We start from the raw sequence: 15707 nt of genomic DNA on the forward strand, positions 1-15707 counted from the left end.
TGAACTATGTTAGTCCAGTATTCACAGGCCTTTTAGCTCTGCTTTGGCCCCAACCAAGCTGCAACATGCTAAACTGTCTCCACCAGTTCACTTTGGTTCTTCACTGTGAGATTGTCTGAGCTAGTTTGCTCAAACTGTTTATCTAAAGAAGGCTAAAAGCTGCAAAGACTTCTCAGTTGGCTCAGCACAAGGTGTAAAGGCAAACAACGAAGCTAGTGATCAAAAATGAGGAGAAGAAACATTGCACAACAATAAGATGGTGTCACACTTTTGCTGCTATATTAACTTCAGTAGGCTTAGAGCCTACTGTAATTGGCACAAGCCTTAGGTTTTCAAATTTCTAGAAAAGTCCACTCTCTGGAGTCATGAAAATATGTGGAGGCTTAACAGTCAATTCCACATGGATTACTTAGTGTTATTCAGTGAGTAGCACCATGTTACAGTGTTGGGATTTTGACAGTCATTTGACTTAAGTTGTCGAGGGAGATGCCAGTAACGAGACAGGCATGAAAAAAAGGCTGGCAAGAGATTGCATGTGTGTGTGGGGATGTATGGGTGTATGCGTGTGTGCATTTCATTTTTTGTGCTCTTTTTTTTTTATGAACACATGAATCAAATGCATCAGTCCTCAATGATGGTGGGTGGTATGTACTTGTCCCTTTTTTTTAAATAAACTGGGGCATAAATTCCTGCCCCATTAGTAATGATGATCAAACATAAGAAAATGCATATTTCAGATGCATTACTCTGTAATATTTGTCATGAAACGGGCTACACAGTGAGTGTTGCTAACCATTAAAAGGATTTAAATCATTCATTATTGATACATTATTTTAACTAATTTTCCCTGACATAAATAAACATTAGCTTGTTATAACTAATCATTTACTTGAGCATGCATGGGAGCACTTTGTTGTTTAATAATGGGTAAAACTCTTCTGAATCTGTGCCATACATTTATGCAACGGCTAAGCATGCAGTTCTGTTTTGCCTGGTACGAGACAGACTCTCGGTATGGAAACACTGCAGGGAGCAGTTGGTAAATGTACAAGAGCTTCTGTTAAAAAGGTTTTTATGTTTTTGTGCAACAAATTTGGTCTGTCTAAATTAATTCTTCACAGAAATGTACATACAGGCCATGAAAGTAAAATGAGTCATAGAGTCGTGTATAACTAGTGTAATACGGTTGCTCAGCTGGTGTAGAAATAAACTGCATATCCGCCACAATCCTCAGCGATAGTGCTTCTAGCTGCGATTGGGCAAGTCGTTGAATACAAATTACCAGTGTTTGTGGATGGCACATCAGTATGGGATCATGCCCTCGCCGCTGCATCGACTCCTACTGCAGTGAGTCCAGTGCACAAGGTGGATCGGGGGTGGATGGAGGGTTCTGGTTTAGCTCCTCGCTGACGGGTAAAAAGTGATTTCATGTCTTAACCATGAGAAAACCAAATGTAGATGTTAAGATGTTCCAGATTGGTAAAAAAACAACAACAAGTAGTTAGTGAGATAATTTGTAAGAATTTTGCTGTTTAACTATTAGTGTGTAATTTATATATATTGCTAGTAAGAACTGAGAGACTCGTGGAATCATTTGTAAGTTTCTTGCAACCTGCATGTCACTGCAGGACAAGTGTGTATGTGTTTGCACATTTTGTTTCACAGTCAAACATTTTGAAAATGTTCAGTACATTAGACACACCATTACTAGCTGTATGGTCTCTAAACAGTTTAACGAGGGAGCAGAGGAACGTTTTCAGTACAACAACAACTTTATCATAATGCCCATCAGTTCATTCTTCCCCTCTATTTTCAATTACACACACAGGCTAGAATGAAAATCCATTTGACTGTATTGTCTGTCATAAAAAGAAAAGCAAAAAGCTTTCTTTCTGTGTTACATCATTGGCCGTTGGATTTTGGGGTCAGACAACTGGACCTGTACTTTGGAGAGCAGCAAATAATAAAATGGAGTCTTTAGTGCATGATTACCTCCTATTGGGAAAACAGTACAAATGGCAATAAGGGAAATAGTACATAAGTGATCAGCTGTGTATGCAGCAGTGATTAGTTTGAAAGGAGGAGGCACATTATCACCCAGCCCTAATCTGAGTATATTATCTTCTTCTTCTCAGAAGGATGGGGTTTGAGTTGCACATGTGCTCTCTCTGTCACAAGGGCTTTAAGTGAACTATCTGTTAATCAGAGTGATTCTCCTGCCTGAGCTATTCCTGGCTGCGTGAACAGGGAAGCTCGCCTGCAGTGAAATGCAGTAGCTTATCTTGAATTTCACCACACCATCCAATTATTTACCATAGCATGTGGTGTTTCTTTTCTTCACAGTTTTCTGCTGCTTTTTTGTAGTGACTGTTTTCTGTTGTCTTCTGTGTCTGTATACAATGTAGGCCCAGATTTTAACTTTTGTTTTTGCCACAGCTCGTTTCTTCCCATTACTGGAAAGTTTTTAAATTTGAACGAGTGGTATCAATAATTCATTTTGGACCGGTTTTATCGATACGACTGTGCTTATGAACTTAATGTGTCACTGAAGTTAATAGATTCAGTCTTTCCTCAAGCCAGAAAAAAATCTGTTATGCCAACTGCAATCTAAAAAGGAACATTTCCTTGAAATAGACTGCAAAGAGCTTAAAAGAAAAACCTTTACATAAACAAGATGATGCATATTTATCTAGGTGATATAGAGGTATCAGTATTAAATTGAGACTGTTTCATAACCAGTTAAAAACTCCTCGTAGTAGGTTTAATATCTCTGTCCTTATTCTCCTTCTCCATCCAGGCGTGCCTCTGTCCACTCAGTGGGGCCCTCAGGGCTACTTCTACGCCATCCAGATTGCTCAGTACGGCTTGAGCCATTACAGCAAAAACCTGACCGAGCGCCCTCCCCACGTAGAGGTCTATGATACAGCAGAGGAGAGAGATAGCCGGGCAAGCACAGCTCCCTGGAGTGTGCCGAAAGGTTGCGGTCTCAGCCGTGTCTACGACAAGATCCGAACTACCACCGTGCGTCAGTTCAGTGCTCCAGGTATGTAAGCCTTCCATGAGCCCAGATGGCCTCGGGGCAAGGAGCTTATCTCCTGTTAACTGTGGCTGTAGGAGCCTCGATATGCAGCTACACCCTCAGGACAGGAGGATAGTGTGCGGTGAGTCACAGCCACAGTGCCAGAATACTGGCAGACTCTTTTGGTTGACAGTGGACCCATCACATAATGACAGATTCCTAAAAATTATGATGATTTAAGAACCTGCAGACACAACATCACACATTTCATCCTATTTTGTTCACTTAGTCAGACATTGTCACATTTATGCTATCTTAATGCATTGTGAAAATTGCTGCGGAGAGAAATACCTCTAGTCGACATTATTATCACCATAGATTTCTCCTTTTTATCCAGAGTATCAGTGGTTGAAATGATAACTGTCGTCTCCAAATGTTATCAGCTGTAGCCGGTTAATCTTAATCCTGTTTGTTGGTTAAAGGTCTAAATAAAGCTCAAGGCTGTCGTCAGGTTAGAGTGGGCTTTGCAGGCCATTGTACATACCATATGGGCTTTAATGAAAGATAGTTAATTATTACCTTTTTGTGTTGTTCAGAAAGACCAACAGACTGGCGAGTCTCTTCAGCGATCAATATCTAGTTGATGTGTTTGTAATTGTGGACAAAAATGGAGGTCTATGACACAGAGGAATAAGATATATCAAACTTTGGCTACATGAGATAAATTCATTGTCATTTTTTGTCTTTTTTTGGTATTTAACAAGAATATATATGTGAAATATCACCAAATTATTCCATTAGACATATCATATTAATCATATTTATATTTTAAGCAAAGCAACCTAATAGCTATGGTCGGGTTCTGCAGGATTCAGAGCTGTGAGGCAGTTAATATAGCTCATTCTGCTTCAGTGGAAAGCACTCAACAGTGGTCATCAGTCAGATATTATTAACCATAACATTATCAGAAGTGATTTATCTGTAACTTTATCACTGTTACCAGAGGTTTTATATTAAGCAAATCATGTAGTTTGTTGATCTGATGAGTCAGACACACAGTTGACATTACAAAACTGTCGCTGAAAATTACGTTGCTATTGTTGTACAGGGATTTAATGAGACTTGAACATTGCAGTAAGAACTTTAGAAAATCCTTACAAACAGATGAATAGTCAACATATTATCTGTTTAATTCTCCATCAGTGCATTAGTTACCCACTGAAGGATAGCACTGTCCTTGGTGCCACAAGGAATCTAATTTAATTCGCCTCACTCGCTTTGTATCCAAGGCTCATATGGTACTGAGGAAACTCTGCTCCAGCCTCCCTCAGACTTTATAGTCATTTATTGTGTGCAGCCTTCTCTCGTGCATCTAAAAATTGATCTATAAAGAGGCCAAATATATTTAAAAAAACTGTCTCCCACTTTACTCCTATCGTCCTTTTCATTATGCCGCCAACAGAACATATTCAGAGCTGCACAATGCAGTGGGAACGACGGAGTCTGAGTCACATACGGTTTGAAAGAGTGCAATTTTCAAATGACAAGAGCTTGTTAAAGCTTCATCCGGTGATCATTTCACCAACTATAACAACAACTGTCTCTGGCAAATTTACTCAGCTCTTCTCATTTGTGGTTAATTCTGTGAGTTGTGAAGCAAAAAGAAAGACGTCTTTGCTGCTGACTGGTTAATTGTGCTAATTCTCTGCATGCTGATTCTATAGATTTATGTTGTGCCAGAAGAAACACCGTTCTGTGTCATTTTGGATATTTAAATGCAGCTTTTTGCTGTTCTTAAAAGACAAAAGAAGTGAGAAGTTTTGCTTCATATCAACTTTAGACTAGTAAGCATTTAGCTTGGCAGTTTTCAAGTATAACGCTAACAGATGGCTGGTGAACAGAGGTGCTGGAATCTCCCCGTTAAAGTTTTAACTTTTAAATGTCTTATTTTAAGAAATGCCTAAATCCTGCCAGAATAAACAAACCTAGTTTACGTAGAAGTTGGCTTTTCTCTAGCTGAACTGAACCTAAGGGTAAAAGCAATATTTTATTATTGTATTATGTAGGAACAATAAGTCTGTGATAGTGTTTGTGATAACTTGTTTAATACTGTGTAGACCACAAATACAGGCCTGTAGAAAAGAAGTGCAAGTTAATGCACAATTTAAGTCAGAAAAATTGAGAGATTTTCTTCAAATTGTTCAGCCTTGGGGTAATATACAGACTCTGTAGAGCTCTTATATTGTGGAACGCAAGAAATGCAGTGACGGGTAACTCTGACTGGTCTAGATTATAAATAAAATCTATTTATTACAATAGAGATTGGAAATCTGGCCTAGTTTTCCAGCTGTAAAGTGACCAAGGCCATGAGATAGTTGGCAGTGTTATTTTTAGAATTTGGAGAAGTCAGATTTTTTTACCCAAAGCTGACTGTGAGCTGTCTTTTATTCTCCTTTGATCTCCTGCTGATATTTCCAGGGCGTTCTCTCTCCCTCTGTGTCCTCTGTTGAGCTGCTGCCTCTACTGTAATTTTCACCTCCTCCTAATTCTTCCGCTTTCAGCCTCTCATCATCAACAATTTCTTTTCGTCTCACCGCTCCACACTTTTCTTTCTCTCTCTCGCTCTGCTGCTCGCTCACCTTGCCTTACGGCTTAAACTCGCCACCATAGCTCTCTTTCTTTGACATCATCATGTTTTCATCATCAGTCCTCAGCCCTCCCTCGGCAGTCTTCATTCTCCATTAATCTTCCTCGTCTATCTCCGGATTTCAGTCAGTCTTCCACCTCTATTTACTCATTTCTCCCCACTTATCACCCCTCAGCCCCCTTGTGCTTCCTAAACATTGCAATCATATTAGCTCTATCCATTTTTAACCTCTTATCCGGCTCTCTCATCCAAACTTTTATTATTTTCTTCCTCTGCTGTCAATTTCTCTTTCTGTCTTTGCCTCACTCCACTTCCTCCTCCTCCTGCCTTCTTTGGGTCCTTTTTCCTCCTTACTGTATCTAGGGCACTGGTGTTGAACAGCCTCTCAAATGCTCTGACAAGTGGATCAATCGTCTGTCCCCTGATAATAACCTACCATCTACCATCTGCACATTCCTGTGCGAACACTGTCCGCCACTGAGCACCTTTATTTTCTGAATCCCCTCGTGGTCGGTTGATGGTTCAGAAATGCAATTTGTAAAAACCAAACCCTGCCACAATTGGCAAAGTAATCTGTGTGTGGAGGTACAGATCATAACAGCTGTCTCCAGCATCAGTGCTTTAAAAACTATTCTCCAGCCTAAGAAGTTTTTATGATTATTGATCAGAGATGTTCTGATACCATTCTTTCCTCCTCGATACAGAATCTGATACCTGAACTTGCGTATCGGCCAATACAGAGTACGGATCCGATATCTAATTATTATTATTTTTTAACAAGAGTATACTGCTAAGCCAGTATAATTGCCATTGTTGTTGTATGGCCTGGCTCTGCTTAAACCCTTTTGTCAGAGTAGGGTGGATCACAAACTAGTTTTGGGGATAATAAATTACATGGTATCGGATCAGCTGCATAGACGCGTACCCGCCCGTAACCAAATCTGTTTGTTTTCTTAAAACATTCAATCAAAGAGTTAAAGTGGCTTTTAGAATAACTTCTGGAAAGATTTCAGTTTGGTTGATTTGCCTACACCTGTTGTTACCGTGACAACCGTAACCTCAACGCACCTTGAGCAGCTCCTCTGTCAGAAACAAATATAGAAAAGATTGCAAATACATTGCAGTATTGCAGAAACAAATTAGATTTCATAAAAACAGATATTTAGTGACCAGTAGTCAAAAATCCACATTAAATCTACTTTTGTTCAGTGCAGAGCTGAAATAGTCAGTCAACAGAAAGTTGATCAGCTACTAATCTAATCCGTTTTTAAGCAAAAATGCCAATGATTCGATTTGAACTCGTCAAATATGGTTTATTTCTTTGTCATATTAATTTGAAATTAAATATATTAAAGTTTTGGACTGTTGGCTATATAAAACAAACAATTCATTGGTCACTTTGAGCATATTTCACCATTTTCAACATTTCGTAGACAAAACCATTAATTGAGAAAATAATTGGTTGATTAATCAATAATGAAAATAATTGTTATTTAAAGCCCGAAGGGGTCAATATAATATAATATAATACTTTAAAGGCTGGAGGATGTGGATGAATAATCACACCTCTGTTGTCTTGTCACTTAGATCTTCTGCAACACGTTCATGTGTTTTTCAAGTGTTAGTTTAACATCCCGTATACGAGCATGATTTTACACTGACATGTTCCTTGCTGCTTGTCATCTCTGTCTCCCGCCTTATTGCTAAATAGCCAGAGAGAAAAGCAGAGCAGTGGAGGTGGAATCTCGTCTATATTCCCTGCCCATCCTTTATTGATGCCAGAGTAATCACGGGGCCAGAGTACAAATCCACTTACTCTCTGCATTGCCTTAAGTAATGGATTTATGAGTGCATTAAAGAGCCGTAGTCATCTTGAGGCCCCTGCCAGACTGGCTCTCTCCTTCATTCTCCTCCTCATCGACTTGCCTTTGTGTCTCAGACGGCCTCGTCTGCTTCTGCTTTCTCAGCTCATGTCATGTGAGATTTCTCTCTCTGATTCTCAATTGTCTTCTCACTATTGGCTCATTTTCACTCTCTCTGGTATCTCTCTGGCCTTAAGGGCACTTGTGCGACCCATCATTCCATTACCCTCCTTTTTCTTGACTCCTACACTCTTTCCTCTCTTTATCCTTTGGGGGAGCCTTGATGAGAAAAGGGTTTTTTGGTTGTTGTTGGGTTTTTTTTTCTTTGCTTTTTTTGCTGTGCAGACCAAGAAACAAGGCCAAAGGAGAGATCATTCCAGAAGCTGTTAGTGCTTTAGGGGGTTGAAATGAATTCAGAACAGTAACTGAAGTGGCTGGCACACAGTTGATATAATGTAAGAGAAGTGGCGGCAGTGTGGAAAATGAAAATCATCAGAGTTTGGATCTTTTGGTGAGCTTTAAAAGAGACGTGGAGATGCAAATAGAAAAGTTGCTGCACTGCATCAACTTCTTCTTTCACTCTCTTGTTCCACCTTCCTACTACCCTGTTCTTTTCCTCCCCTCCTTTCCCTCACGTCTGTTCTCCTAATTAAGCTCAAATGTGCAGTGACACATCTGTACTGTACATCCCATGAGAAGGTTGTTCCTGTGGGTGTTTGAGACTCACACACACACACACAGCTAGTAACTTCACACAGGTGATAACGATGCAATAAAGAGTTTGACTGCAGAATTTTTCTAAAGTTATCTGACTGTTACTGATCATTTGAAAATGCGACTAGCGAACAGTCTGGAAAAAGACGAGCTATCATAGGAACACACCATCAAAGGAGAGTGTATTAAAGCAGGCAGACGCGCTGTAATAGTCTTCCACTCAGTCTGCTAAAAATAGTCCATTGTCATCTGGTAATCATCAGAAGTTCTTAAAATCAGTCAAATGAGGTTAGACATCCTTTTTCTGACCAAATGCGCTTGAAGAAACCCTATAAAATGTCCTTTCTCCTGCAATTTTGGCTCATTATAAACATTTTTAACATCTCCCCCATTTATCTGCTGCACCCACCCTCCTCACCCCACCCCCACCACCACAGAGTCCTCCGAAGGCGTGTCCCTCCAGCTGGGTAACTCCAAAGACTTCATCCTCAGCTTGGACATCAAGTTCATCTCCAATGGCAGTGTGTCTGTGATCCTGGAAACCACAGAGAAGGGCCCGCCCTTCACTATCCACTACGTGACCAGCACGCAGCTCATCGCCTTCAAAGACCGAGAAATCACTTACGGTATCGGTTCACGAACTTCCTGGAGCACTCTAACCCGAGATCTGCTCACCGACCTCAGGAAGGGCGTCGGGCTGTCCAACACTAAGGCTGTGAAGGTCACAAAGGTTGGTTTATGTCAGACTTTTGGTGCTTAAAGTACGTTTAATACAACCCCTGTGTTTTACCGATGTAACTGGACTAGAGCTGAAACGAGTTGATTAATCAATCAATGGAAAAGGAATCTGCACCTATAACTGAGTCATTGTCATTTTTTTAAGCAAAACAAACAATGTTCCTTGTTTCAGCTTCTCAAATGTGAGGTTTTGCTGCTTGTCTTCATCTTATATTGTGGTAAACTGAATACTTTGGGGTTTGGACAAAACAAGGGATTTGAACACATTGAGTTGATTTTCACAATTTTCTGCCATTTTATAGACAAAACCATTGATCAATTAATCAATAGCAGATTATTAAATAATGAATATAATTGTTAGTTGGAATTAAACTGGATCATATATAATTAATCATAATTGATTTCTCATTTTAAATCTGCATTTCAGTTGAACAAACTAATAACATGATGACTTTTGCAGCGTTATTTTAACTGATTTCTGTCAAATTTGTAAATTAAATGTAAATGTTATGTTTTTCTTAGGAAAAATGTCATCATTAAAACTTTGAACCAGGTTATCTCATTATAAGAACTTTGACAGTAAATACTAATTACATGTAGAAATTATAAACATATGCATATGAATTAATACCTAATGGTAATTCCAGTTATTGATCATCTCATCTGCCTGATTTCTTACTCAGATTATGCCCAGACGGGTGGTGCGATTAGTCCTACATGGGCGTGGCTTCGTTGACAACGTCACCATCTCCACCACTGCCCACATGGCTGCCTTCTTTGCCGCCAGTGACTGGCTGCTTCGCAACCAGGATGAACGAGGGGGCTGGCCCATCATGGTCACCCGAAAACTGGGTGAAGGCTTCCGGCCTCTGGAGCCCGGCTGGTACTCGGCCATGGCTCAAGGCCAGGCCATGTCCACCCTGGTGAGAGCCTACCTCCTCACGAAGGACCAGGCTTACCTCAACGCTGCCCTCAAGGCAGTAGGACCCTACAAGGTGCCTTCAGCGCAGCACGGGGTCAAAGCTGTGTTCATGAACAAATACGACTGGTATGAAGAATACCCCACCACACCCAGCTCCTTTGTCCTCAACGGTTTCATCTACTCCCTGCTGGGACTCTTTGACTTGACTGAGACAGCCGGAGAGAAGCTTGGCAGGGAGGCTGGGCAGCTGTTCAGCCGCGGCATTGAGTCCCTGAAGGCCATGCTGCCCCTCTTCGACACAGGGTCTGGGAGCATCTATGACCTGCGTCACTTCATGTTGGGCACAGCGCCCAATCTGGCACGCTGGGACTATCACACCACGCACATTAACCAGCTACAGCTGGTGGCATCCATAGACAACTCTCCCATATTCAAGGATGTGGTCAAGCGCTGGAAAAACTACTTAAAAGGGATTCGTGCCAAGCACAACTAGGCAAACTATAACTTACATATAGTATAGAGCTGAGATGATGACTGAAAGGTTGAATATATGTTACGTGTGAGAACTTAATGGATGATTTAAATTTGAGGCAGATACTCACATTGTGTGTCTGTGTGCGTCCCAGTTTTGGTTGAGGTTCATAATCTAAAGGATGAGTTTATTCAGCTGCAGCTCTCAATACTCGTGTGCTCTGTTGCAGGTTTTATATTTTCTGCAACATTGACTGTAGCTCTACTCTCCTGTTTTCTTTTTTTCCTTGAGCTAGTCTTTGTTATTATGCACAGACCTAGTTTCAGAGTGTGTGAGTGTGTGTGTCTGTGTGTGAGAGAGAAAGTAACAGTATATGATGTTAGAGAATTTAATTGTTGAAACTGAATCACATTTCCGACATTCTTTGATGCATCCACCACAAGTCTCTTCTCCAAGTATGTATTTTTTTACCATTTCAGCCAGATTAGCAAGTTTATTGAAACAAATAAACTTTAAAACAACAAAAGTAAATCGCAGAATATATTATAGATTATTTTGAGGAGAATGTTGCCAAAAAAAACACGTATCAATATAAAATACTTAAACCTTTTGGATTTTATTTCTCCAATGTAACCTTTTTTTTTTTTTAAACCCATAACCTTCAAAAGTTTTAAATGAAGAGGTAATTTTTTTTAAGTATACCATGTTTAAGCTGTGAGATAAATTCATTTCATCCCTTTACAGAAATGCTGAAGAGACGAATGCTTCATGCTTCCAAACCGGCAGCTTCCACTTCTTTTCTGAAGCCCTTTCCCGCTAAAACACAGTTAAATTGTCACAAATAATTTCGGTGAGGATTATGTTGTTATATCTTCAGTGAGCTTAACTTCTTTAAACTCCCTTTTCTTCTTTTCTCCACCTTTAATATAAATATTAAGTCATGGATTAGGTGTCTGTCAAGCTGCTTGAAATGAGCTCTGAGGAATAAACACCTCAAAACCACTATATTGGATTTCAGATGGTTAAACCGGCTCCCACTTACAAGAGGGTCTTCCTGCTTCCTACCCACAATTCCACTGTGTTTATCTGAGCTGTTGTGTCGGCACATCTGGTCAGAGTTGCTTGCATGACTGCATCTTCGGTCGTGTGACTGACCCTGGGACCAGGTAATGTTTCAGTTGCGTTACATTCCCTGAGATAAACCCGTCAGGTCTGCAACAATCTTTAAAAAAAAAAAAAAAAAAATCAAATTAATAATTCATCCTAATTAGACCTCAGCGCTGAAGCCACTGAAATGCTGGTAGCTTTTATGTGATGTTTTAAGAGGACAAACTCTGTGCTGCCATTCTCAGCTGTAACCAAAAGTGTGTGTGTGTGTGTGTGTGTGTTGGTCACAGAGAAACTTAATAATTCATGTGCCATTGCAGAACACAGCTACAGTTCTGCATCACTTTGAGTTCACTTCAGCTCAGTTAGTAAAACATAAGTTTCCCCCTATCAGAGCCGAGTCAATTTAGCACAGATACGCTTGCAGCTGGTCACAAATCACAGTTTGTTGTAAAGACGGCGGCGGAGAAATTGGCCTCTAATTTCACTGATCAAGCCACTGTGGCTCTGTCCTTCTCATGTGCACCGTTTGGGTAAAGATAGAAAATGGTCAGTCAGCCAGATATATTTAACTTCATCATGAGTGTGTTGTCTTGTAGTGGACACAAGCGGGAGTGTTCAGATTACACTGTGGCTTTCAGGAGACCCTCTTATTCAGGGCTGGGAGGATACTGGATGTATGCATATCTGCAAAAATAAACCATCAGTATATTTCAGTTCGTACGGAGAATATTTAGCCTGGGACAACAGAGAAACAAGAATTATTAACCATTACAATGTTGTTGTTTTGTTGTTGCGCTCTGCTTAGTAACGCGCGTTGAGTGCGCCCCCACGCATAGATGGCCCTAGCAGGAATAGACAGCTTTGTGTTTATTAGGCACAAATGATCTGAAATTGCCCGAATACACACAAGTGCTCAAACATTTGCCTGATGTACAGGAAGATTTACATTTATACAGAAAATAACCATTGGCACCAACAATTACGAACTTTTTTGGAGAGTTCATGTCTCTTTCGGGAGAGCTGAGCTCCCTCTCGCTCCCCCGTATGTCGAACCCTGGTGTAATTCCCATTGTTCAGACTTCAGACTAGACTGCACATATGAGCCGTCTCTGATAATATTATCAATACTTTATTCTGATCTTTACAGGTTTTTTGTTTTTTTTTACTATTCTGACAAAGGACTTCAGATGTAAATGAGTCAATCTTGGCACATTAGTCGATGATAAATAAGATCAATAGAAAAAGTTTACTGAAGTTCTCTGCAGATTAGATTTGTAAGATTCCTTCATCCTTTAAGAATCACACGCAGGGGCAGAGACGTTAAACAGTACTTGTACTTCCATTAAACTTACTTTTAAAGCCAAACTTCAGCTTCAGATGAATTAAAATATTTATGTCGCTTTACTTCCCTGGGTTTCAACGCGTTAATTGTTTTGCCTCCTTTTGACCTGTTTTTTAACTTGTTTACTTGGAAACTCCTCTGAAAAGCTCTTCTATACTTCAGGCTGATAATTGCAGGGCAGTGCCGGTGTAGGTGGTGTAGATGTACGTGTTGTGTATTCAGTAGATATACGTGTGGGCAGCAGAGGCACAGCTGCATCTCACTAACATGTCAATTTATAACATTTAAATAGACAATGCCAGGAGTGCTGAAGGTCGAGGTAAATTCTTGACAAACATAAAGAAGCTGTCAGTCCCACCAGGCTCTCATTTCTCCTCTCAGCTGTTGTGGGTGCATGAACTCAGCGTTTTTAATCTCAGTGCTGCCCTGTTGACCGCTGTACGAGGAGAAACCGGCTTGCCAAGACACTAACAATTCACCCTGCTAATAGGCTGGAGAGCCTGCACGTAGTACAGTCGCTAGTCGGGGATGAGTCAGCATTCACTGGCATCGCTCTCACAAAGAAAACAAAGTGGAGCCCTCAGCATTAATGAGGCTTTCATCGATCTACTTTAAAGATTATAAATGGGACGCAGGAGATTCGAGCCGGTTTGTTCTTCTGAAAGGTGTTGATGGTGAATCTTCTTTGGTCATTTGCATAGAACTGACGAAAAACTTTGAGCTGGAACCGTGTTCTCATACGCTCTTTCAAAAGTGGTGTGAGCTTTTCAAGAATAAATCAGAAGAAGAATGGGATTCATATCGATTGAAACATTGGCTAGAAGAAAAAAAAAAGTTGTGCCACTGAGATGAGTTGCTTTTGTACAAACTTGTTATTAATTCCCCCGGGTACATCTTCTCTGACCTTGCAGCTTCATCTGTAACTCAACTTCCTGCATTCAGAACTAAGTAAGAATGTGCAACAGAGTATTAGGGCCAATGTTAAGACTAATATTATTATATTTCATGAATAAAGTCACAATATTAAGAGGAAAAAGATATTTTTTTGCAAGGAAAAGTATTAACTGTACAACACAGTTTGTATCTGCTGTATTGTACAGTTACTCTTTCAGGAAAAGCTAAATTATGAGCATGTTAACCAGAGTTTAATAAGAACATACAGCATTTTTTTCCCTTTTCACTGTAATGCTATGACTTTATTTTAATATTACAACTTTTTTCTCTAAATATTTTACTCTCAAACTTTCTTTTTTTTTAAATATTAGGACTTTTTCCCCATAAAATTCTGCCTTTTTGCATTACTTTATTCTCAAAATGTCCACAGATTTATACTGTGGATGTTTTTAGTTAAAATATAAAATGTCATCCCAGAGAAGAGGTATGAGTGCACTTTTTTCTTTGTGATAATCAGTTTTTTTGGATGCTTTGTTCATTTCCTGGTGGCATTTTCTTCCCATGAATACTTGCATAATTCATACTTTGCCATTTTGACAGGACAAGTAGAAATATGTAGTTTTAAAGGGAACATTCAGGAATGGAAGTTTACTGTGTGATTAACTTAATCTGAATTTTGTTTATACCAAAGTCATTTGATTCAAGTACATTTTGAATTTGTATATTTTTGTGCAAACTGATTTCCATTCAGCATTTAATGACGTAAAGTCTCCTCGGAGACGCCACAGAGACACTGCCTTTTGAGAAATGCTAGTTTTTCAAATGTAGGTTGAATAGATTATAGCAGAAGTAAGATATGTAAAACATGCTTATCGTAAAGGGGACATGTGCAACTAGAGATTAGCATTTAGTCAGCTACTGTTTTAAAGGCAAAAGGGCCAATAGCTGCAAATTCTCCTCGAAAGTCTTTCTCCTTTTTCTGTTTTTGGAGTGCGTGTTTGCGTCATTCATCAATTGTTGTAATAATTTGTGGAGGAGTATGATGTTTTGCTAGATAGACAAAAGCACAATGCCGTTTATTGTCACATGGTTTTCTGTTGTATTTCTTTTCGGATTGCTTTGTTTTTCTTTTCAGGACAATGTGCAACGCCTTCGTTAAGGAAGCTGCTATTATTGTTCACTGTGTTACAGGTATGACAACTTCTTTTTCCTCATTTTGGTGGGTTTTTTCCTTTTTCTATTTTTCCACTATCCATTTAAGACTTCAACACATGACCACTGAGGTCAAATGTGATTTATGCAATAAAATGTTTACTGGGGTTGTGACACCACAGGAGACCCAGAGCGGTTGTACAGACTTTGCAATCGAAGCACAATGTGCAAATGCTACCATTTTTTAGTCCAAGGAAGAGAGAGGTGTTTATATACAGAGTAAATCTTTGTGCTTTAAAAATTTGCTTTTTAAAGGTGTAAAAAAAATAAAAGCATTTTTCTTAAACATCTGGTCTAATCTCTTCTTTTGTGTTTAATCAAATCATCCATGTCTGAAAATTAATCTGCAACTATTTAGATAATTTATCATTGGCCATTTTTAAAGGAAATATACAAAACTTTTATTGTTTCCCATCTTTTTTGTTGTCATATGTGAATAAAAACATATACACATGTATATACACAAACATACATATATATATATATTACGAAAATCGGGGGACATTCTTTTATATATGAAACAATTAATTGCTTAATACAGATACATAATAGATTAATAGATACTGAAAATAATTGTCATTTTCAGCCTTAGTCCACTGGTTTTATTTTGTGTTATTTTACATATTATTTATTTTACTTTATTGCACCCCACAAGAAACCAAAAACTTCAAATAATTTACTTGTACTCGTACAATATTCATATAGATTTCAGCTTTAACAGAAAATGTCCAAAAATTTAAAGATAAAATAAAACAAAAAACAGACCATACAATGT

The 15707-nt window shown here is 39.2% G+C and overlaps 1 protein-coding gene across 2 annotated transcripts in view; it reads left to right on the forward strand.

Moving 5' to 3' along the window:
* Positions 1–15218, forward strand: part of glceb (glucuronic acid epimerase b) — a 53030-nt gene extending 37812 nt beyond the window's left edge. For both annotated transcript variants that reach the window (XM_051378365.1, XM_051378366.1), the window contains 3 exons: positions 2798–3043; positions 8680–8972; positions 9664–15218. In XM_051378365.1, the coding sequence (XP_051234325.1) occupies positions 2798–3043; positions 8680–8972; positions 9664–10395 (1271 nt within the window). In that variant the 3' untranslated portion in view covers positions 10396–15218. The remainder of the gene's footprint in view (positions 1–2797; positions 3044–8679; positions 8973–9663) is intronic.
* Positions 15219–15707: the final 489 nt, after the last annotated feature.

Source organism: Dicentrarchus labrax, unplaced genomic scaffold, assembly GCF_905237075.1.
Source record: "Dicentrarchus labrax unplaced genomic scaffold, dlabrax2021, whole genome shotgun sequence".
Classification (NCBI taxonomy): Eukaryota; Metazoa; Chordata; class Actinopteri; family Moronidae; genus Dicentrarchus; species Dicentrarchus labrax.